Source organism: Sinocyclocheilus anshuiensis, unplaced genomic scaffold (genome assembly GCF_001515605.1).
Source record: "Sinocyclocheilus anshuiensis isolate Anshui unplaced genomic scaffold, SAMN03320099.WGS_v1.1 scaffold1849, whole genome shotgun sequence".
In the NCBI taxonomy this organism is placed as follows: domain Eukaryota; kingdom Metazoa; phylum Chordata; class Actinopteri; order Cypriniformes; family Cyprinidae; genus Sinocyclocheilus; species Sinocyclocheilus anshuiensis.
The window spans coordinates 11,382-34,286 of record NW_015541038.1 but is presented as its reverse complement, the minus strand read 5'-3'; the positions used below and the strand labels follow the sequence as shown (position 1 = coordinate 34,286).

At 42.1% G+C, this 22,905-nt stretch overlaps 5 protein-coding genes across 7 annotated transcripts in view; 2 read left to right on the top strand and 3 right to left on the bottom strand.

The window, feature by feature from the left end:
• Positions 1–706, bottom strand: part of bysl (bystin-like) — a 6,193-nt gene extending 5,487 nt beyond the window's left edge. The window contains 1 exon segment of the mRNA XM_016488899.1: positions 333–706. Within this exon segment, the coding sequence (XP_016344385.1) occupies positions 333–576 (244 nt within the window). The 5' untranslated portion in view covers positions 577–706.
• Positions 707–769: 63 nt separating this feature from the next.
• Positions 770–4,037, top strand: med20 (mediator complex subunit 20). The gene is made up of 4 exons (XM_016488897.1): positions 770–1,051; positions 1,901–2,046; positions 2,121–2,374; positions 3,603–4,037. Exons 1-4 carry the CDS (start codon positions 1,038–1,040, stop codon positions 3,825–3,827), a joined length of 639 nt encoding a protein of 212 aa, XP_016344383.1. The 5' UTR covers positions 770–1,037; the 3' UTR covers positions 3,828–4,037.
• A 1,433-nt stretch (positions 4,038–5,470) lies between these two features.
• Positions 5,471–10,012, top strand: LOC107690537 (ubiquitin carboxyl-terminal hydrolase 49-like). Of its 3 annotated transcripts, none has more exons than XM_016488892.1 (8): positions 5,471–5,916; positions 6,257–6,340; positions 6,484–7,907; positions 8,199–8,403; positions 8,474–8,582; positions 8,810–9,015; positions 9,396–9,448; positions 9,576–10,012. In XM_016488892.1, the coding sequence occupies exons 3-8, from the start codon at positions 6,543–6,545 to the stop codon at positions 9,744–9,746; spliced, it is 2,109 nt and encodes a 702-aa protein (XP_016344378.1). In that variant the 5' UTR covers positions 5,471–5,916; positions 6,257–6,340; positions 6,484–6,542; the 3' UTR covers positions 9,747–10,012. The 3 variants fall into 3 exon arrangements, with proteins under 3 accessions (XP_016344378.1, XP_016344379.1, XP_016344381.1); XM_016488893.1 differs by having other exon boundaries at positions 6,257–6,365; XM_016488895.1 differs by having other exon boundaries at positions 5,476–5,916; positions 9,396–9,660.
• A 2,238-nt stretch (positions 10,013–12,250) lies between these two features.
• Positions 12,251–16,523, bottom strand: LOC107690538 (transmembrane and coiled-coil domains protein 2-like). Its single transcript, XM_016488896.1, has 5 exons — positions 15,477–16,523; positions 14,057–14,419; positions 13,394–13,983; positions 13,178–13,313; positions 12,251–12,849 (listed from the first exon to the last, which is right to left on the bottom strand). The coding sequence occupies exons 1-5, from the start codon at positions 15,477–15,479 to the stop codon at positions 12,550–12,552; spliced, it is 1,392 nt and encodes a 463-aa protein (XP_016344382.1). The 5' UTR covers positions 15,480–16,523; the 3' UTR covers positions 12,251–12,549.
• Positions 16,524–18,529: 2,006 nt separating this feature from the next.
• Positions 18,530–22,535, bottom strand: cdkn1a (cyclin dependent kinase inhibitor 1A). Its single transcript, XM_016488898.1, has 3 exons — positions 22,173–22,535; positions 20,250–20,640; positions 18,530–18,587 (listed from the first exon to the last, which is right to left on the bottom strand). Exons 2-3 carry the CDS (start codon positions 20,629–20,631, stop codon positions 18,532–18,534), a joined length of 438 nt encoding a protein of 145 aa, XP_016344384.1. The 5' UTR covers positions 20,632–20,640; positions 22,173–22,535; the 3' UTR covers positions 18,530–18,531.
• Positions 22,536–22,905: the final 370 nt, after the last annotated feature.

Here is a 22,905-nt window from a genome sequence, read left to right as displayed (position 1 = left end):
ATATCTGTCTGTAGTGTCTATATATTATAAACATCTGTCTGGTTGTCTATATATCATAAATATATCCATGTCTGTATATCATAAACATCTGTCTGTGTCTACATATCAAACATTTGTCTGTCTTTATCTATCTGTAGACTATATAGACTCAAATATCCTTTGTAAATATCTGTCTGTCTATATATCTATTTGCCTATCTATATCAATCATTAATATTTACCTGACTGTCTAAAGACTATATAGACTCACATATCTATCTACCTGTCTGTCTGTCTATCTATCTGTGTATCTATCTGTCTGTCTGTCTCTGATGGTCAGGTGAGTTGGCTCACCTAGTCGAGTGGCTGGTGGTCTCCTGGTGTCTGGAGTGAGTCCCAGCTCGCTCTGCAGCTGCTGCTGTTGTATTCTGGCCTGCTGGAGGATCTTTCGGGACAGTTTCTCGTCCACATACTCCTGCTCCTCCTCGCTCCGGCTCCGGCTCCGGTTCTTCAGGCGGCCGCTGCTCCGGACCGCGTCTCCCTGCAGGATCTGATCTGCCAGAGACAGCGCGCCGCTGCTCTTCTTCACCTTCGGCATGAGGATGATGAGGATGAGGATTTATACGATCAATTATTAGTATTATTACCTCCGGCTTGAACTCATGGCATGCAGCTGAGCGCCGAACACACGTGTGTCTGAAGCAAATGGCGCAGTGTGTGTGTGTGTGTGTGTGTGTGTGTGTGTGTGCGGCTGATCTGAGGTCAGAGGAGCGAATCGAGCGCAGATCTCAGTCTTTATGCGGCGCTCATAACAGCTGATCTCAGAGCGGCGCTGCGTCACACTGTTTACTTCCGGTCAGCACTCGGTCCACATGAGATACACTGCTCTCAATCAATGTTTCAGTGCGTCTGCGATCATTTTATTGAATTATATAGATAATTTCAGATATGTATGTATTGTCCGATTAAAGTTTTTCACTTTAACTGAATTTGGGTTATTCACGAAAGCCGGATTGATCCGGAAGTAAATACCGGATCGCGGAAGTTTGTGCCAAAGAAATGGGTGTAACGTGGTGAGAAAACACTTGTTTTTATATTATTGTTGTAAATTTAGTTTTTAATGGTTCGATTTCTTTGCTCCGGTGCTTATAAATTATTCTAATATCTTGAATGCACTGAGAGGCTTTGGAAAGAAACAAAACGCTCTTCGTCTGTCAGAAATTGTTTATCTGTGAAAGCTATTTTTGATGTTGAAAATAAAACAAAGATTATTGAAGTGCGTTTTACAAGGAAACATTTTTTTCAGTTTTTCTACTTCAAAACTTGCCGTTTTTTATTGTTTGAAAATTGCTAGCAATTTCTGAGTGAAAATAGTTTCTATTCTATATATATATGAGAATTCTTATATCTATAAAATAATTTTCTTTGGTTTGTTTTGTATGAAAAAAGCTTTCAAAATTAACTTATTGCAATAAGTATTACACAAACTGAAATGTATTTTAATACAAATTAAGGGGAAAAAAAATTTATAGCACAAGTTTTTAATTATTTGGATGAAAGACTACATTTTCTTCTGTGAAATTTTAATTTGGCAAGTTATATGATAATATAAAACTATTTAGTTTATTCATAGTTTATGAGTTTATATTTAATGTATTTAAGGAAAAATATATATATGTAAGGATATATAAACTAAGCCTTTTCTTCTGTTTTTAAATTTGCTTTATTGCATAATATAAATGTAGATTAAAGCGATCACATTATGGCAACATATATAAATTTAATAGTTTAGCAGCACATTAACACAGTGCTGCAGACTTTACAGTTTCAGAATGTTGTTATAATCTGGCAGGTAGCATGATAATATGAGCCTCTAGCGTGTTTCCTGATGGTACGTGTGTGTGTGTGTGTGTGTGTGTTAGCGTGTGTCAGGTGCCGGTGGCGGAGGGCAAGAGCGTGCAGCAGACGGTCGACATGCTGCATAAGAAGCTGGAGCAGCTGGGAGCCATTAAACAGGGAAACTTCTGGGTGGACTGCGAGACGTACCACGCCACGGGAAACGCCACCGGTGAGTGCGACGCTCCGCCGTATGTTGCCATGGAAACTAGACCGTACCTACCACACGTTCCTTGTGTGTTGCAGGTCAGCCGTCGAAGCTGCTGTACGTGATGCATAACTCCGAGACGCCGCTGAGCAGCATGGCTCTGTTCGAAGGCGGCCCAGGTCTCACCGCCGACGCCAACTTCGACGTCCTGATGGTCAAACTCAAGAGTCACTTCCAGAACGCCAAGGGACATAAAGTGGAGAGCCGCGGCACACGTTACCGCTACTGCGACTTCCTGGTGAAGATCGGCACCGTCGCCATGAGCTCCAGCGCCAGAGGCATTTCAGTCGAGGTTTGAATGTGCTCAACAGGGCTCGTACGAATAAACTGTGATTCGTTAATAACTTTACCAATTTATTAAAATTGAAGAAAAATGTAGGAGCGACTGAAAACAAACGTGTGTAAAAATCGCATACTGCTTTCACAAAAACTTCATACCAGCTATTAAACATAATCATCATTTAATAATCATTCTAATTTAGTAAGAATATCATAGTCTGAAGATAGCTGATGACCGATAAAAACATTAACAGCCAATCAGAATCCACTCTTTAAAAAATGCGAACTTTTAAAGCGGCAGATGACAAAACTGCAGTGCGCGATTAGAATAAACAACATCGTGCATTGGTGTAGATGCTAATATAGTTATCATTAGTTGGTGTGGATAATTGTTATATTTAACATTATAGTTATTGTCTGATAACTATATATCACGCTAATATCATTAATCGCGGAGTTATATTGTCTGTTGGCATGGACACTAATAATGTTAATCGCTATTGTTATCGTTACTTTCTGTTGGTGTGGATGCTAATATCATTATTCATTATAGTTATTGTCTCATGGTGTGGATGTTAATATAATTTATCGCTGAGTTATTGTCTGTTGGCGTGGACGCTAATATTTATTGCTGAGTTATCGTTATTGTCTGTTGGCGTGGACGCTAATATCGTTAATCGCCGAGTTATCGTTATTGTCTGTTGGCGTGGACGCTAATATCGTTAATCGCCGAGTTATCGTTATTGTCTGTTGGCGTGGATGCTAATATCGTTAATCGCCGAGTTATCGTTATTGTCTGTTGCCGTGGACGCTAATATCGTTAATCGCCGAGTTATTGTCTGTTGGCGTGGACGCTAATATCGTTAATCGCCGAGTTATCGTTATTGTCTGTTGGCGTGGATGCCAATATCGTTAATCGCTATTGTTATCGTTACTTTCTGTTGGTGTGGATGTTAATATAGTTATCGTTAGTATATAGTATATAGTTATCGTCACAGTTATATAGTTATCGTTTGTGGTGTGAACGGACCTGTAGACTATTCCAAATTCATTAACATTACAACAGCGTTAATTCATGTTCACACGTGTTGTGAATTAGGTAGAAATGTTCTGTGGGAAGAAATTAGTATAAGTTTGAATAATCCACGCAATTATTAGTGAATGAGACCCATTGTTTTTTCTGATTAACAGTGTTCAGAGACGCATGATACCGTGCAGTGATCGTCGTTTTGTGTCTGCAGGTGGAGTACTGCGCCTGCGTGATTCCTGGAGACTGCTGGAACCTCATGAAGGAGTTCATGCAGAGTTTTCTGGGCTCAAGCACGCCCGAGCTGCCGGCTGTGTTCACCAATAAAGCCGAGGGTCTGTACACGCCAGTGGACTGCATGGACACCATGAGCCAGTACCTGGAGCTCTTCGGTAAAGTGCGCAAACAGCAGGTGCTGCCAGGCAGCGGCGTACGCTGAGACCTGAACTCAACCCACGCAAACACCGCATCTGGAAACACAGCCCTCTTTACAGTCCTGCGAGGAGTCTCTGAGAGAACTTTATACCAGCAACAGGAGCATTTCACAAATGACTGATTCAGTTCCTGCCTTTGTTACTTTATTTGTGGCTCTGGATGCTTATTTTCTGTGTTTACACTTGTGTTTGTGAAATAAACTGTTCAATTTGAATTGTAATCATTTTATCAAAACAAAATGAATGTGGTGTTGTTTCAGTGTCGTTGAAATACCATTGTAGTTTTTCTTGATATTTTGAATTCGATTTTTTATTTTATGTTTTCACTTCAATTTTAGCTTTGGTAATTTTGTTGTCTTTTGTCATTTTTATTAGTTTATTTTAGCGCTTCAACAAACTAAAAAAAAATGAGAATTGTTGCTTTGGCAACTAGCTAAAATAAAATGTAACGTAAAAAATAAAATAAAACAAACATTTATGTCGTAACAAAACTTTTTTTTTTTTTGTGGTTTTAGTAACTAATAACCCTGAATCAATATTTACAGACCTTTCGTTTCGAATCTAATACGTGGTTTTAACTTATCTTGAATCCATTTTAAATGACAAACGCTTACGTATAATGGAAAAATAGAGGGTCATTGGCCTGATAACCCTCTCGAAAACACAAAACAAACACTACCAGTGAATAAAACAATTATTCAGGCACTTACTTAATGGTAAGTAATGATTTGTGGTTTATCGTTAATATATTACACTTTCATGAAAAAGTGTCATTTTTCTTATAAAATGCATCATTATACAAGTTAGTATTGGTTCTGGTTGCGTTCGCTTCTTCCTGACCAGCAGGGGTCGCCAGTGTGTTTTGAACACTTCAAAACTGAATCAATTTACGAAACGATTAAACTGAAACAAAAACTCCGTTACGAACCATTCCTGAAAATTTGCGCTAAAGAGCAGTTAGTTTCGCCAAAACAAACACGTTTAAAATAACGACACCGGTTAGCTCTAAGACGCATGAAGGCCTTCATTTATTGGCGTTCGTACAGGAAAACCACATTTGCATTTACCAAATGCAGAACAGATGAATTGGCTAGAAAAGACCAGTTCATTTGAATATGCATGAGCAGAACACACCGTGGCTGAATGCCAAGCCACATGAAATCAGCCTTAGATTACATATGAGCTTAAATTAGCATGACCCAAATCACAGCAATGCTAGCAAACACATTCTGTTCGAAACCGAAAGACGTCGCTGTAATTCTGGTACTACGTGGTAATACGCATTCACAACTTGCGATATTACAGTACAGTAAATGTGAAAATGTGAATTCCCCCAACACATTTTACTGAATCTTATTAAGTGGTAGGATAAAACTCTAGAGCCCAGTCGCAAAGCATGCTGGGTAAGCATACTGTATGTAAGCTACTTCACCATGAACTGCAAAGTCCATACTTCAACCTTTGTTCACACATTTGTTTGTATCTTTTCCACTGTTGTTAATTTTATATGCGCTTGCTTATGAAATGTAAAAAATATATAAATAAATAAATGATCATGTTATGGACAAGGTTAATCTGTTCAACTGACCCCGCCTCTGGAGCTTTAAAACCTGACGGACGCCTCCACCGCGCTACCGATCGCCGTCTCGACCAATCAGAACACGGTCGTCATGCGATTGATCGCTCCTCGGCCAATCAGAGCGCAGTGACGCCGGCGCTGGGCGAATTCGGTTGAGCCGAAAATGGTGACAGCTCGCGCGTGCGGATGATGGCGGTAAATAACAGCCGAAAGCGAGTGTGAAAAAAACACGCAAATATTAACCGTCATCGAACTCGTCAGACGCACTTCACCGGCTGTTTCGTGGAGGGCTCGCGCCGGGGCGCCGTTTGAAAGCCGATCGGTGGCTTTGCGGTGTGAGTTTATCCTATGGCTGTGGCTCTTGCTGGTTTTTGTTCAGCGGTTTAAAGTAACGGGTCTCTCGCGCCGGTATAAACACGCACACAAACACACCGATCGAGCGCCGGTACCGGAACCTCCCGGATCCGCTGCTGCCGCGGATTCCGCGTGTCTCCCGGCGGAGCGTCTTTTGTTCTGTGAGTAGCGCTAGCGGGTTAGCACACACACACACACACACACACACACACACAAACATTCAAACAAGAGACAGACACACACTCATAAGTGTACACACACTGCATTGTGTGACAAACTCTCAAATATTAATGAAAAATATACAAACATTCACACGCAGTCATACATTTAAAAAAAACATTTGTATATATTCACAAACAGACAATCAAACACAACTGCACACTCTTACATATACAAACACACCATAGAAACCAGTTCAAGAACAAATCAAATGCAGATTCTGTTTAAGATCAGGATGGTGTGTACACGGATTTGTGTGTTCAAGTGTTTTTTCATCCACAGTTTTCATTCTGCATGATGAAGTCTTTTACACTGTGCAGCGGCAGGACACGTCTGCTCTGATGCTGAAGCTCGCTGGTTCTCACAGTGAGTAATATTGCTTAAAAAAGTGGTGCGCTGCATTCAGACATGCATGTTTTCAGTTGTCTTTGACCGCAGTAATGCATTACTTACTTGAAATAGTAACTTATGTTACAATTAAAAACATTGTTATCTTATCTTGTTCTTAGGATGAGTGCGGTCATGGCGTGTGGTTCCTGACTCCAAGTGCTCATGCGTGTTGGGAGACATGGATCGCTGTAAGCATGTGGTGCGGTTCCGTTTGGGCCACGGCCACTCCATCCTCAACCCGCAGATGTGGCGCTGCGTTGACTGCAGCACCACGGAGTCCGTATGGGCTTGTCTGAAGTGCGCTCACGTAGCGTGCGGCCGCTACCTGGAAGAACACTCCCTGAGTCACTACCAGCAGACGCAGCACCCGCTAGCCATGGATGTACGCGAACTGGACGTCTTCTGTTTCGCGTGCGGCGATTACGTGTTGAACGATAACGTCGAGGGCGACCTGAAGCTCCTCCGAGGGGCACTATCTACAGTCCGCAGCCCTGGTCAGCGCTCCCTGCGGTCGTCAACATCCGATGGCGGAGTTAGAGTGTGCAAGGTTGCGCGGGACGGCGCTATGCAGACGGCGTTGTGGCACCGGCGGGAAACTCTCCTCCAAGGTGCCTTGTGCCGCTGGAGGAACCGGCAGCAGGAAGAACACAGGAAGCGTGAGGAGAAACAGGAACAAAAGCGAGAGGAGAAGCGACGGCAACGCAGGGAGGTCAAGAAGCGGCTCATGGGAGAACTAGCCAATGTGCCGCCGAGGAAAAGCGCACGGCTGCTCACCCAGGCTCCACGTCCAACACTCGCACTTATTCCTCGGAAGTTCCGTGAACCTCCGGAACGACTCCCTTCGGCTCCCAAACAGTCCCTTCTGTCGCGGTCCAACAAACCCCTTTCGCGCAAATCGCTTCGTAACGCAGGTCGGTTGCACCGATATCACGCCTCACAGTCGTCGCGGCGCAGGAAGCTAGCGCCCGGGGTCACGGGACTGCGTAACCTCGGGAACACGTGTTACATGAACTCCATTCTCCAGGTGCTGAGTCACCTGCAGAAGTTCAGGGAGTGTTTCCTCACACTGGACCTGTGCGAGACAGAGGAGCTGCTCGCTAAGACCAACCAATCGCAGGGAGCCCTCACTGCACTGGGCCGCTTGGGGAGGGCGAGCGGAGGCGCCTTTAGCAAACAGAACGTCCTGCCCAGCCTGAGCTCGGCGGAACTGGTGCAACCGAAAGAGCCGCGGTCCTCGGCTCGGCAGCAGATGTCATTGTGTCACGAGCTGCACACGCTCTTCAGGGTCATGTGGTCGGGTCGGTGGTCGCTGGTGTCTCCGTTTGCCATGCTGCACTCCGTGTGGAACTTGATCCCGGCGTTCCGCGGATACGACCAGCAGGACGCGCAAGAGTTCTTGTGTGAGCTTCTAGATAAAGTCCAGCAGGAACTGGAGTCGGACGGACCCAGGAAACACTTCCTGATCCCAATCACACAGCGGAAACTGTCCAAACAAGTCCTTAAAGTGCTCAACACTATCTTCCACGGACAGCTGCTCAGCCAGGTGACGTGCAGCTTACCTGTTTTGACCCGTGGTTCCCAACCTTGTTCCTGGAGATCCCCCAACACTACTACATTAAACGCACCAAACTCAGGTCATCACCTTTTTAGTAGAGACTCTATTTTGGTTGTGAAAGGAGACGTGCGAAATGTGCAGTGTTGAAGGGCTCCAGGAATGTGTTTGGGATCCACTGGTTTAGATGTTTCATCTTGAATTGATTGAATAAATGCATGTAGGACTAAATTACGGAGTGAATTATCTGCAATAATCAATGTTTCTAAACTGAACTTGCAGGTAACGTGTCTGTCCTGCAAGCACAAGTCGAACACAGTGGAGCCGTTCTGGGATTTGTCTCTGGAGTTCCCAAACCGATACCACCGCATGGAGAAGCCCAGCGCTGCGGCGTGTCAACAGAGCTGCTCGCTGTCAGAGATGCTCGCCAAATTCACGGAGACGGAGGCTTTGGAGGGCTGCATTTACGCCTGCAACTTCTGCAACAGTAAGTTGCGCCTTTCTTACAGACATCACAAAGTTGTTGATGCATTTATCTAAATTTCCTGCATTTTCAGGAAAGCGCCGTAAATCGTCCCATAAGCCCCTGTCCCTTTCGGAGGCCTGTAAGCAGTTACTCATCTGCCGTTTACCTCAGGTGCTGCGGCTACACCTCAAACGCTTCCGGTCAGTCAGAACACCTCCCATGTTTTACCTTGATATGTTTGTTAGTTGGAACCAGGGGCGTCCAAACTTGTTCCTGCACAGTTTAGCTCCAAACACAACTGAACCAGCTAATCATGATCTTCAGATTAGAAACTGGTTGGAGTTCAACTTTGTAGGACGTTGGTCCTCCAGAAGCAGTATTGGACACCCCTGGTTTGAACTCACCTCATGCTAACGATTCCGTCCAGGTGGTCCGGTCGGAACCACAGGGAGAAGATCGGCGTCCACGTGGCTTTTGATCAGGTCTTGAATATACAACCATACTGCTGCTCGGACGCCGCTCTGACACCGCAAAGAGAAGCCTACACCTATGACCTATCTGCTGTAGTGATGCATCATGGGAAAGGCTTTGGCTCAGGGCACTACACGGCCTACTGTTATAACACTGAAGGAGGTAAGTCGCTCTTCCCAACTAGCGAACTGCGTCAGAGTCAATGTGGACTGCTCACAATTGGTGTGAACGCAATCCTCGGTGTAAGCAAGCAGCTTGCATGCTTCACATTTCTTGCAATGCAATTGCAACAGACGAATGCAAGTTTTACTTTGTGCATGTTTTGGCGGTAGGAGCAACACTTTCCATTGTTTACTCCAAAGTTATCAAGTAGCCAGTAGCAGTCAAAGTCTGTGTTTGGGGTAACACAATTAACGCAAGTTACGTAACAAGATTACTTTTTTAAAGTAACTACTAATGCATTACTTTTTAATTACTATAGATAGATTTTAGACAATTTTATTGGTGTACGTCAAAGTTGTTGTGCATGGTTTGCATTGCAGGTTTCTGGGTTCACTGTAACGACTCGGAGATGAACATGTGCAGTGTGGAGGAGGTGTGCAGCACTCAGGCCTACATCTTGTTCTACACGCAGCGTTCCTCTTAGACCCGTCCGTCTCTGTATCTCTCGCTCTCTTCTCTCTCTCTACCCGTTTCTCTCTGTCTCTTTACACTTTACCCAGGGCATTGAGGACCAAACTACACTCACCTGCAGGGTCCAGAACAGCAGGGACACACACACAGATCAGCCCCTCCGCTGTCGGCGAGAGAGACAGATGGACGCTCATCCTGGAGAGAAATACCACAGCAATATGATCATCACACACTCTGAATCAGGAATTCTTCACCTTTGATACTGCGACTGTTTCTACTCTCTTTCTATTTGGGACGAAATTCAGGAAAACAGAAAGCCTCTTCATTTACATCAGTGGTAAATGACGAATAATCTTATGACGCTGAATGTCTAGTTGTATGTGTGTTTGTTTGTGTGTGGAAGGGTGTGACTGCTGACCTCGGACCCTTGACCTTTGTCCTGTATCATGAGAGCACCTGTTATCAACTTTATTGATCGTGTGGGATCTTCCTGATGATAGTGAATAAAAAAAAATAAATCATGAAGCCCTGAATTACTGTCTGCTTTATATTTGATGCACTTCATTGCTGATGTTTGAACTGATGAGTATACAGACAAACAGGTGCTTGAAATCTAAAACCATTTAACCATCTTGTTGAAGTATTATACATGCAGATTTATGCACTCAACAGTAGGCATATACATGGAATATTTGAATGTTTAAAAATTAATTTGTCACTTTAAATGACTTGAGTATTAATTAAAATGTAGCAAAACAATTTTAAGTTGAGGAAAAGCCATTTAAAAAAAAACACAACAGCAAAGAAAATAAAAATAAATAAATACTTTTATTTACCTGCTTGTCCTGTTCACTGAGAACATGTAAATGTGTTGATAAGTTAATGAAATATATTAACTTAAAATCTCAGAAGGTGCTTTATATATTTTTAGGTAAAATGGGTTTGGATGACATAAACGAATACCTTACACAACGACGTAATTTTAACCTGAAGCCTGTTTGTTAAATAAGGTCATGGTTAATACTCATAGCAATAATGATACAAGTCGCTGTTAAATTTGTTCAAACAACACCAATGAAATGGTGTGTAATTAAAAATGTATTTACATATATAATTTAAATGTAGGTGAATTTAGTAAGTAATTATCTCACAAACACCCTAGAAAAGAGGAAATAATTAACTGTAACTTGCTGTCTCAGTCAAAAAATCTGTCAGAATTAATTATATTCATACCCTCACAGCATTGTCAAATCCAGTTCTTCTTCAAAAGTGCTGATTTTAGTTGTTGAGAACATTTGTTGAAACTAGTCTTTGTTTCTTGGTAGAATTACTTCTAAACCAGCCAGTAAAATTGAAACTTACCGTTACGAAATCTCGCGCCATTTTAGCATTTAAATTCCCTCAGGCGGGCAGCCAGCGAACGGTCCGTGGACGCGACTATATGGACGATGAATCTATTAAGGTAAATCTAAAATAAGATTAAATGTCAAATGATTGATGTATAAACAATATTAAAGCGCTTATCTTAGCGTACTACATCCGATATTAGCCATTCTGTCCTCGTTCCTCTTTTCCAAGCACAGTTTGTCAGATCAATCTTATTTGCATAATGGTAATTAAAGAAAGCTGCTTCTCATTAGAAATATAATGAAGTGTGTAAGACCTCAATCTGAGCGCCAGGTGGCGTCCTTTAGCGTTCTTTTACATGTCGATCCTGCAGAGAACCCAGCAGATTTACTCATTACCGATAAACCACATCATATCTGCTGATTTATAGAGCTGGATTAAGTTTGCGACAAACTCACAATTATTAGCCTGCTTAAGTGAAAAGAAACGTAACATGCTGTGTTGTGGTAAAAGTTGTAGATCATTATATATCTAATTTTGAGCCGGAAACAGGTTTATGTTGACTGTGTAATCCATCCTGGGATTAATGAATTTGATCTGGATTAAAATCAGCATCTGGATTACAGCAGCAGATTGTGGCACCAATGCAAAAAAATATGTTCACCAAAATTATAAAAAGAATACAAATTTGCAAATGTATTTATTAAGAATACAGTGGTGTTGTGATTTAGCAAACGGGTAGAAACATGAGAAATATGATCATGCTAACAGTGAGTGTTACACTACAACTGTGTTTACAAAAATGTTCTGATGACAGATGTATTGATTCTTGACTACTGACGTTACATTTCTGCCTTCTTGTCCTATGTCAAATATCACTTAACAATACACAAAGTAAACTGACAATGACATTGTTTCATTCTCCTCTGTTATGAGATATTTCATATATAACAGAGTTTCACAGAGACAAAGCAAACTAAACGCAACACATTTTTGAGAGTTTTGGTGTCAGCATGAAAGAGTTCCTTCAGTCATGAAGATGTTTGGATCTGAAATGTGACCGTGTGTTGGTATTAAAGCCATGCATCAGCAGAAGACCATTCTCGGGACTTATTTCTTGTGTCCGCTCTAAGAACCAGTTTTAACATTCATTAGTTAAAGCAAAAAGGAGCTCAGTGGTCTAAAAAAGGAAAGAAACCCATTCAGAAGGAAAAGACAGGAAATGTAGAGCCATGTAGACCAGGCCTGGGATTCAGACAGCACCATCTTCAGGCCGCGCATCTCAATACTGAAGCCATGGATGGATCTTTCTTAAACATCCTTCAAGGGCCCTGTCCCAAATGGCACACTTCATGTGTACTTGCGGTCTTGCGGACTTACAATGGCCGCCGCGTGCACGTGTCCGTTAAGTCCACGAGACCGTAGTATGTCCCATTCGTCATTTTAGCTTTCAGAAGGGTGCTCGCGAGCGCCCCCTTTGGCTATGTGCCCTCGATGCGCACTTTTGCCGGGTCCGCACTGGGGCGAGCTCCGCAACAGCCTTCTACCCCACAGTCAAAGCGGCATTACGTCACGAAAGTGTTGACTCAGAGGAAGACCGCGAGGGATTAGGGTGTGATTTGGGACAGGGCCAAGGTCTCACCCACTTCTGGTACGATGGGAGGGATGCGTCACAGTTAGAGTTTAAGTTCTGGACGTGTATTTTGTTCACGTTCTTCAGCTGGGCAACAGGCAGAGCTCAAGCCAATCCCAGTGTTTCCACAGTGTGACCAGGAAGAGCGCAAGGGCGAGGGTGGCGCCAACCCGGGCGCGCGTCTTCATGAGGGGCGTGATGAAGTTGGCCATGGTGGAGACGAACACCAGCAGTACCGCCATCAGGGCCAGGATGACGTTGATGAGTTTTCCCAGCAGAGCACGGGCATTCGCGTTCTCCACGCCCTCCAGCTGCACCACCTGCTGCTGTTGCTGCTGCAGCTCCAATTTGGTAATGCGGGTGAGGCAGGACTCTACTGCTTCCTGCATGCAAACACACACACACACTTGTGTTGTAACACTCAGAAGTGCCAAAAGTCATTGTAATTCAGAGTTTTTTTCAGGGGTGTCCAATCCTGCTCATGGAGAGCCGACGTCTTGCAGAGATTAGCTCCAGCATGCTCCAAAACACCTGCATGAAAGTTCTAGCACAGGCCTACAGACTACAGGACTGTGAGTAGCCGCGTCAGGTGTTTTTAATTTGTGTTGAAGCTCTGCAGGACAGTGGCCCTCCAGAAGCAGGATTGGACACCCCTGCTTTTTAAGGTTGGGAACACGGCACATTTGCGCCCTCTTTGTTATTGTTGGTCACCTGGATGTCTCGCGCTCTCTCGTACGACTGGTAAGCCACCTTCTCCTCCATGCTGGCCAGCTCCTGCTTCAGATTGCTCATTTCGTTCTGATGGAGTTCCGTCAAGTCATTGAGTTGCTCTTCCAGACGCTCGTATCTGGAGGAAAGAGAGAAGAAACATGCCTGAAGATCTGGCTCTGGAAAGCGTTGGATCTGCTGTAGGTGCTGCAGTCTTACCTGTATCGCTCCTCCTGCAAGCACTGGGTCATGTAGCTGTAGTCGCTTTGCAGCTGCGCTTTCATGTCCTCGATGGCGTCCTCCATATGCACCTGACTGACTTTGGTCTCCTGCAGGCCTTCCAGCAGCGTATCCCAAGAGGAAGACGAGGAGTGGTGGTGATGATGGTGGTGGTGATGCCCGTCCAGTTGCGGGCTGCCCATTGCTGCTCCCGCCCCGCCGGAGTTGCTACCACCTGCTGACCCGGAAGTTGCGCTGGAGCACTCGTCGTCGCTGCCGTATTTGGGGCTGGAGACCAGTGTGGCGCTGCCACTCAGAGCTCTGGGCGTCTCCTCCGTGTGCCCATCCTCCAGAGTGTCCTTCAGGTGGGCGATGTTGTCGGCGCTGCCGAACTTGTTGCGGATGAGACTAGCGAACTCTCGGGGTTTCGAGACGACGGCAGTGTGCGTGAGTGCAGAGACTCCGCCCTTGACTTCTTTCACCACGCCCCCTCCAAAACCACTGATTCCCGCTCGCATATTGGCACCTACGTCCTTCAGCCCCTGCTGCATGTCCCTCAAGACATCTTTGGGTTGCCGCGCAGGACCATTCTGCAGAAAAGGGGATAGAAGTCATTACCCTGGAAAATGCAGTTGGAAAGGGCATGCATGCATGTGAACTTACCTGCTCGATCTCTTTGAGTTTCTTGTGGTAGTGCTCAAGCTTCTTGTGCAAGTGTGCAATAGTCTGCGCAGACTTCTGGTTCTTCTTCTCAAACACGTGTTTGATGCGCGACGCCTGCTGTTTGTCCGCATTATGGGCCAGTTTGAGATACTCGGCCACATTATCGTCACGGGCCTCCTGTTCCACGCGGATCTGTTCGGTGATCTTCAGGATCTTCTGCTGCAGGTGTTCCAGCGCCGCTCGTGTTCGCTGGACCTCGCCGCCTGCCCCGTCTAACCCTGCCTCCACGCTGATGTTCCCGTCTGACCCACCATGGCTCACGGAGGGCGGTAGACTGAGAGTAGACACTTCGCTTTTATCCAGCTGCATGTAAACAATGAAAACATGAGCACATGAAGCTGAGTTGCGCTGTCATGCTAACAGAAACATGAGACATGCACGTAAACATCTCATGTGAAACCACACGCTAATTTTAACACCTTTTGTCATGCGCAGCAGATGCATGAGTGAGTGGTCACATCTGTTTACAAGCTGAACAAAAACTCACACGCTCAGAGTGAGAGGCACACAGCGTGACCCACTTTCGTTCTGAAAATATCTCTACGTGCACAGCATCACACTAAATTAAGAAATGAAATCTGCAGAAACATCTATAGAAGTACTGGTATTTCAATGTATAAACAATATGCATGATAAGACAGCACTCACTATAGAATAGTAACTATGCATCTGAAATGAATCATTCATAAATGCAACGTCACAATTCACTCCCAAAACACGCTGGATGAGTGAATGTCACGCATACACAAAAGAAAGTGGAAGCAAATATCAACCTGCAATACCTCATCTGTAAACAAATCAACGTGCATCAGAGAATGCGTTTCACATGCATGAAAAGATGCATGCAACCTGTCCAGAGCCCTGCTGCATATGTGTTCAGAGTCGCACTGACACAGCAGGGTTACTGCAAGCCATGCATCTTCACATGCATGCAACGGAGTCACGTAACATGACACAACAGCACACTAGAATGCGTGTTTCTCTGAGACGAGGTTTGTTGTGTTACATACACATGCATGCACATGCAGCAGGGTTCTACGAATGTGAATCTGAGTCATGTTACCTGCCGAGAGCATGCGCGTGTGTGCGCATATACAGGCCGCTGATGGACACATTTATAAAGTAGGTTGAAGCTAATCGGTGGGGGACAGAAAACACACACACACACACACATGCATGCAGCGTGAATCAGGGATGTGTGTCAAATGACAGTGGTCGAGTTAAACGCATGAGAACAAATCTGCAGCTGACTTGTGACATGCAGAACAGCGCGTGAGAGAGAGACAGACGGGTGATGATGGACAGATGGATGGATGGATGGTACAACACAGGAACAGAAGATTAATTTGCGATAAATTACCATGGTCTTCAGTCCAGGGCATGCAGTTTGACTGCAGAGACGTGTAAGAGGGCCATATCCCTCCTGTCTGTCTCTCTCGATCTGTCTGTCTAGGTTCACCCCACCCCTCTCCTCTAGCTGTCTATCTCTCGCTCCAGTCTGTCATGGTTCATGCTAGAGTCAATATCGGCTGCGGTTTCGTGTCTCTCATCTTTGTCTCGCCTGTATCTCACGTTTCTTTCTCGTCTCTCCGGTCGTGTGTTTGTCTGAGTGTTTCGACGCGGCTGCAGAGCAGATGAACAGAGGGGGAGGGGAGTTCAGCGGAGCATGCGTCACACACACACACACACACACACACACACACACACGCTGCAGCATACAGGCACACACACTCTGAGATTAATCTGTGTGTGTGCGTTTCTTTTCATTGTGTGTTAATGAGAGTACAATTGGGGAGTGTGTAGGTGTGTGTTTTCACAGTGATAAACACATTTTTAAGGGGTATGTGTGTGTGCGCGCGTCAGTCTCATAGCAACACACTTCTTAACAACTGGGTCACTATTATGTTGAAGAACAGTACCTGCTACATTCACGCGTGTGACGCGCATCTGAGGTGAGTTTTCTTATTTAAAGGAATATTTCAGGGTAAATAACACAATAGGCATCTGTGGCGTTCGGTCGATTACAACACAAAAATAAGGTTGATTCGCCCCTCAGTGTGCATCTGTAAACTAATGGGAAACAGAAATGCACTTAATGCAAAAATAAAAGTTTGAAATACGCAAAAGTCAACATGAAATTTCAAAATGTATTGAATTAATTAATTTATTGAATGTTCCTGGTCTGATTGTGAACAATTGTTTTTCTAAAGACAAACTTCGAATTTAGAACTGGCTCCGCCTCCTTTACAACCGACGACGTTACCTAAGCAACTAGCGTTAAAAATGGTGACTAATAGTTGAATATCTATGTAGTCATAGTTTCCTAAATCTAGCTAATAGTTAACATGGTAGTTTAGTGCCATCTAATAAATTGCGATACAGTAAACGTTAACATTTGTATTTTTAAATACAGGTTATTCAACATCACATGATGGCAGTAAAATGCAATTTCATGTCGACTGTGAACATGTTAGCTTGTTAATATAATTCACTTACCAATCCAGAGAAATGGTCAATTAGCACCACATCAGTAACACAGCAGCAGAAACCAAGTACCCAACTAACAAAAACATGCTCTAAACGTTCCCATCAATTTATGAAATATAACATTTTATTTTTGATGTTTTAGTGACGTGATTGTTAAATTTGAATGTTCTCTCAACACAGAAGTGGTGTTCGCACAAAATTTATTTTTTATTTAGAATCAACAGATTGAATATTTAGGGGAATGATTTATTTGTACAAATCAATCGCACACACCAGAGTTTCTCTTCATAAACGGCTTTATTACAAGAACAATTAAATGTCAATCTACAATACAATATTTATCCGTAAAATAAATACAGCATATATTCTGAGCACTTTAACAAAAACAGACATGTGCAAGCTACACTACTCAAAATAACAAGTGCAATTCTCCATCAACGGCAAATAATCTGGATATTAAAAGGATCTTTACAGACAGGTCGCAGAAATCTACAAGTATCAAGATATGAGAACCATTACAGAGCAAGAACAGATTCAGTGAATGTTTGCTGAAACTTAACATATCCAACACTCAATTAGTGAATGTAGAAAGCTTAGTGTTCGTATCTGTGATTACGTTTATTTCAAACAAACGTTAATGGGATGTTTACTTGTATTTCCATGACTACAAGTAAAACTGAGAGTGTTTGTAAATATGCTGTAGCTGCGTTCACGGAACGCAAGCAGAACAAATTTCTCTCCAAATTCTTCGTTTAAACATTCATGCACTAACTCCCGCACTAAATTCAACGCAATTTACAAAGAATCTGCAGAGACTTCTTTCAGCTCGTGTTTCGCAAATGACGCGAAGTGTTTACTTAAATAAATCTACATTGTAAAAACGTAATTGCAGTTCCTTTACGAGAGTGGTGTGAGAAAATCCACAGGGTTTGAATTATAAAGAATTTTTGTGTGTAAAAAAAAATAAATAAATAAATGTTGACACCAAACGTTAGTTAAAATTAGCTACCAGTATTGTGCAATGAAGCAATACATTCGTATACATGCACACCGAAAAAAATCAGTGTTTTATAATCTGTCGTGTTGTTCGTAATGAAATGTTGTGGTCCACTGAGAGACAAATTCTGAATTTTTTCCAGAATCTTTTCGCCCCTCCACACAAATCCTAGTGGATTTTAAAGGATTTTTAACACATTTTCTTAAACGTAAATTTGTATAAATGTTAACCGTTGACATGCAAACATATAAACAGGAAGAGGAATGACAGAGAAACAATGTCCTATTAATGAATAACATTCAAAAAAACATGATTGAAGATGGAAAATAAGTTCTGGAACAGTCTGTTGTGTGTTTCTTGATTCCGTCCATGACCCCCGCACAGATCAAACAGCGCGACCGCGACAGAAAACTGCTATAAATAATTGTTTAGAGTTCTTGAAAGGATGAAGGGAGATGACCGTGTGGAAAAACAGAAGATCTAGTGAGAAGAAGCGGTGGTTTACGTCAGTTCTCGTGTGTCCATGTTCCTCCTATGAGGAGACGAGTCCCGACGAGACACACTAGCGTTCCTGAGTCCGTGTGTGTGTGTGTGTGTGTGGAATGACAGAGAAACAATGTCCTATTAATGAATAACATTCAAAAAAACATGATTGAAGATGGAAAATAAGTTCTGGAACAGTCTGTTGTGTGTTTCTTGATTCCGTCCATGACCCCCGCACAGATCAAACAGCGCGACCGCGACAGAAAACTGCTATAAATAATTGTTTAGAGTTCTTGAAAGGATGAAGGGAGATGACCGTGTGGAAAAACAGAAGATCTAGTGAGAAGAAGCGGTGGTTTACGTCAGTTCTCGTGTGTCCATGTTCCTCCTATGAGGAGACGAGTCCCGACGAGACACACTAGCGTTCCTGAGTCCGTGTGTGTGTGTGTTATTGTCCTGATTTGCCGGGTGTGGCCACCACTCTCTTCTTCGCCTGGTAGAAATCTGTTTGGACAAGAAACCATTACATTTAAAACATTACAATTAAATATCACATCATTCACATATCAACTACACACACTTGTGTCTAAATTCTGATGCAAAAAAAACTAAAAATACATTAAAAATTCAAATGTTTAGTTGTAACTTTCTTCTAATTTGTTTTTAAGTTTTGCAGTTTTCCCCTCATTAATTAATATTAGATACGAATTACTTGAAAATACAATGATTATTTAAATCAGCATAAATTACTGTTGTTAGTGTTACTAAACGTAAAAAAAATAAAAATAAAAAAAAGTTTAAATAAATCTAAAATATAAATAGATGAAAGACTAATATTTATTATTAAAGACAAAAATTAACTAACTAAAAAAAATATATGTTTGAGTTGACGTGCTATAATTACTAAAAGTGAAATAAATGAATGAAAACTATATATAAATGTTTTAAAAACAAACAACAAAACAGGTCAATCCTATTTTAAACTACTTTAAAACTATTAACAAGTCACTGCATTGTGCATTATTCACATGATAATTAAAAACGTTTTTTTCTAAATTCTGATATCACTATGCATCTAAATATTCAGTTTTGTAACTTTCTTTAAGTTCTAGTTTCATAATGATTATTTAAATCAGCATTAATTACAGACTGTTGAATTTGTTACTAAAACTGAAACCATAAAAAAAAAAAAATTAAGTTTCTGGTGACTGAAATATGAAACAAATTAACTATAAATATTAGATGAAAAACCCGAAAAACTTAAATGTTGCCTTGGCAACTAAATGAAATAAATACGTTTGAGTTGAAGTACTAAAATTAGTAAAACTAAAGCTGAAATAAATTTAAAGATAAAACTAATTAAGTTTTAGGCATTAATTTAAGTTTTAGTAATTTAGCTAAATTCATTGCTTAGTAAATTAGTAGCTTAATTTCTGAAATGTACTAAATGACTAATACAACTAAAATTATATAAAAATAAAGCTAATTTACTGTTTAAGCTAATAAATTAAAAACATTCAAATTTAAATACTGTTTAATATAAATTTAATTCTTTTGAACTGCTTATTTCTGAGTCTTAAAGGGTTAGTTCACCCAAAAATGAAATTAATTTAAATAATTAATTACTCACCCTCGTGTCGTTCCAAACCCGTAAGACCGTCGTTCATCTTCGGAACACAATTTAAGATATTTCTGATGGAATCTGAGAGCTGTCTGACCCTCCCATAGACAGCAAGGTAACTACCACGATCAAGGTCCAGAAAAGTACCAAGATGATCGACAAAGTCGTCCGTGTGACATCAGCGGTTCAACCGTAAAGTTACGAAGCTACGAGAATACTTGTTTGCGCAAAGAAAACAAAAATAACGACTTTATTCCACATTTTGATGTCATCACGCTGGATCTGGGTCAGCGCCGCCACACGCTCGCGTCATGATACTGTCGTGAACGCACGTCCACAAGCGACGCAGTACAGACGAAAAATTATGTTCCGAAGATGAACGAAGGTCTTACGGGTTTCGAACAACACGAGGGTGAGTAATTGACGACAGAATTTTCATTTTTGGGTGAACTATCCCTTTAAAGGTTCTAAACATAACCTTAATTTTCTACAGATTTTTGAGATTCATCTATAAATGCATCTCTGTTTGGCTCCGCCCATCTCACCGGTGATATTCGTCTGTTTCCTCTTCAGCTCTGTACTCTTTTCTGGCGTTTTCTCCACGTCCTGCGGGACAGCGCTGAATCTCTCTGGGGTTCTGGGGATGTTCTCTTTACCCACGCGCAGCCGCGGATGCTTGCCCTCCTGACCGGCGCGGTACAAGACGGGCACCTTTTCCCCGGACACGCCCTCCCACTGGAAGTCTCCGCCCTCCAGAGGTGTCTCCGAGACGAAGTCGAAGCTCCAGCGGCGGGATGCTTCCTCCAGGTCCTTCCTCAGAGCGTCGCGGTACTCCAGCTGGAGCTGCTCGCGATCCACCGGCCCGAAGAGGTTCCGCCGCGTCGGGACGTTCCTGAGAGCTCGCAGGATCCGCTTGTGCATCGCCATGAGCTCAAGCTGCAAGAAGACACGATTACAGTCTCTGAACAATGTCAAACTGCATTCAGTGTCTCAGTATGACATCAACAGAAACGCAGCGAAAGCGTGTCCTCCCTGACCTGTCCCAGTCTCTCACAGTCATGTCTGAGCCTCTCTGTGCTCTGTATTTAAAGGCTGAAGTGAGTCATGATCTGCTGCATGTCTGGGCAAATCTACAGTGACATGTGCGGGCATGTTTCTCTGGATCAGACGGGAGTGCAGTGCATCATCTCACCAGCAGAGGTCGCAGATACTGACCGCCGGCTAATATAGTGCACTACAGTTTCAGCTGATGCATAGTGAGAATTAAACACTGGATTCTCGAAATCAAGCTTGCAAATATTTCAGTTTTGTGACTGTAATTTTTTTTAATTTAATTTAATATAAGAAATACTTTTATAAGAAACCCAGCATAAACTACTGACTGTTGTTATTGTAACTTCTTACATTTTTGGTGACTTAATTAGATCTGAAATAAGATATCAGATGAAAAGCTTAACATTTAAAAACTTGAACTTAAAATTATAAATATTGCCTAATGAGTTAAAGATGAAGTACCAAAATTACTTATTTTGAAGTGTCAAAATAAATTAAAGCTATAAATATTTTTAAAATAATAATAAAAATGACAAAAGGATATAAAGTAACAAACCAAAATTAAAAAGCTAATTCCAAATATGAGTAAATACGTTTAAAAAAAACTTTAATATTTCCATCATATATGACTGATGTCTCACTGTTTATAAAATGTTCTTGTGGCTCAAGAGTCACATTTTATCCAATACGATAATTAGTTGTGAATGTTTCAGGAAATCACTAATTCTGAAGAACTTTCCAACCAGAACCCAGACGCACTGAATACTCCTACAGAACAACTGCTAAACTAACTAAACTACATATTATACTCAATACACATATATATATATATATATATATATAAAAAATTTATATATAATCCAATATATAATATTCATCTATTATAGATAACTTTCCAAATAATTTAGCCAATACCATCTTCTTCCATGAGGAAACTTGTGTTTTAATATATATATTTTTTAATTTCCATCATTCATGAATACATCATGACGTAGTGACAGTACACGTCACTGCGGTTCAAGACAGCGGCGGGAAACCGAGCGTTTGTTTGATTGGTCAGAAGTCACGCGGACACGCCCACTCTCTCCTCTGTCCACGTGATCGTGAAGCTTGTGTAAGCCGGTGTTAAACACGTCGCGATCAGATACTACTGACATTTCACTTCACACTAACATTCAAACCGCGATCAAACATCACTCAATGACGAGCCACGACGATCTGTTCCACTTACAGGGAACGTTTTTGGTTGGAGTCCGTCTACGTTTGATTTTCTCGATTGTTATTTTAAAGAATCTCTAAAGAGACTTCAGACTAGTTTTATCATTAGTTTGCATAAACTGAAACCAACAGTGTTATAATAAACTTCAACAACTTACAAGCAAACGTTATAAACGTGCAAAAACGATGCGACTTACATGTTTTAGCAGAGCAGAAGAGTGCGGAAGAGTCAAAGGGTGAGCTCTCTGTTTGCAGGATAAGTGTTTGAGATCCTGGAAGACAGAATCGAGTTTAAAACAGAACTTCAGAAGAGTCTTGAGGCGAGAGTGTGGCGTGAGTCAGTCCTAGAGCGGAGGAACAGTAGAGTCGAGACGTTCTGCTGCTGTGACGGGACTTTCTGAACTTTATGAGCTCCGATGGGCGTGTCCACGCTGGGGGCGGGGCCTCGTGAGCGCAGCACGTGGACTGAAGCCCGGTAAACACATGACAACACGTGAGCGCATGTGCCAGGACATTCCGGTAGATCTGCGTCACAGAGAGGAACAGAACGTGCGGATCCACCCAAAACGTGTTTATTTATTTCTTTCTTCTTTTTTTTTTTGTATACTGAATTAAAAATTACAAAAATAAATATCCAATTATCAAGTAAAAAAAATAAAAATAGTACTATTCTTCAACAAACTGGATCTTATAACATGAAAACTGTAGACATTTTTTTTATTTCTTACCGCTAAGATAACTTATCGGAATTATCCTGAAACAACATATAGGCTTTTTCAAATTATTTATTTTTATTTCTTAGATATTTGATTGTTAATAACACTCCCAGCATGACTGTGTTCTTTTACAACAGGATATTACAGACGAGCAGGACTAAGCCACGCCCACTTTCTCTCAAGCTTATGTGAGAGTTATTAATAATCAAACTAA

Excerpts from the sequence above, each read along its gene's own strand:
- med20 (XM_016488897.1), top strand. Across the intron at positions 2,047-2,120 it reads CGCCACGGGAAACGCCACCG|GTCAGCCGTCGAAGCTGCTG; the intron begins GTGAGTGCGACG and ends TGTGTGTTGCAG. Across the intron at positions 2,375-3,602 it reads CCAGAGGCATTTCAGTCGAG|GTGGAGTACTGCGCCTGCGT; the intron begins GTTTGAATGTGC and ends TTGTGTCTGCAG.
- LOC107690537 (XM_016488892.1), top strand. The coding sequence starts at position 6,543 with ATGGATCGCTGTAAGCATGTGGTGCGGTTCCGTTTGGGCCACGGCCAC. Across the intron at positions 9,016-9,395 it reads CTGTTATAACACTGAAGGAG|GTTTCTGGGTTCACTGTAAC; the intron begins GTAAGTCGCTCT and ends TTTGCATTGCAG. Across the intron at positions 9,449-9,575 it reads ACATGTGCAGTGTGGAGGAG|GGCATTGAGGACCAAACTAC; the intron begins GTGTGCAGCACT and ends CACTTTACCCAG.
- LOC107690538 (XM_016488896.1), bottom strand. Across the intron at positions 13,984-14,056 it reads AACTCAAAGAGATCGAGCAG|AATGGTCCTGCGCGGCAACC; the intron begins GTAAGTTCACAT and ends CCTTTTCTGCAG. Across the intron at positions 13,314-13,393 it reads TTGCAGGAGGAGCGATACAG|ATACGAGCGTCTGGAAGAGC; the intron begins GTAAGACTGCAG and ends TCTTTCCTCCAG.
- cdkn1a (XM_016488898.1), bottom strand. The coding sequence starts at position 20,631 with ATGGCGATGCACAAGCGGATCCTGCGAGCTCTCAGGAACGTCCCGACG. Across the intron at positions 18,588-20,249 it reads GAAACAGACGAATATCACCG|ATTTCTACCAGGCGAAGAAG; the intron begins GTGAGATGGGCG and ends TTGTCCAAACAG.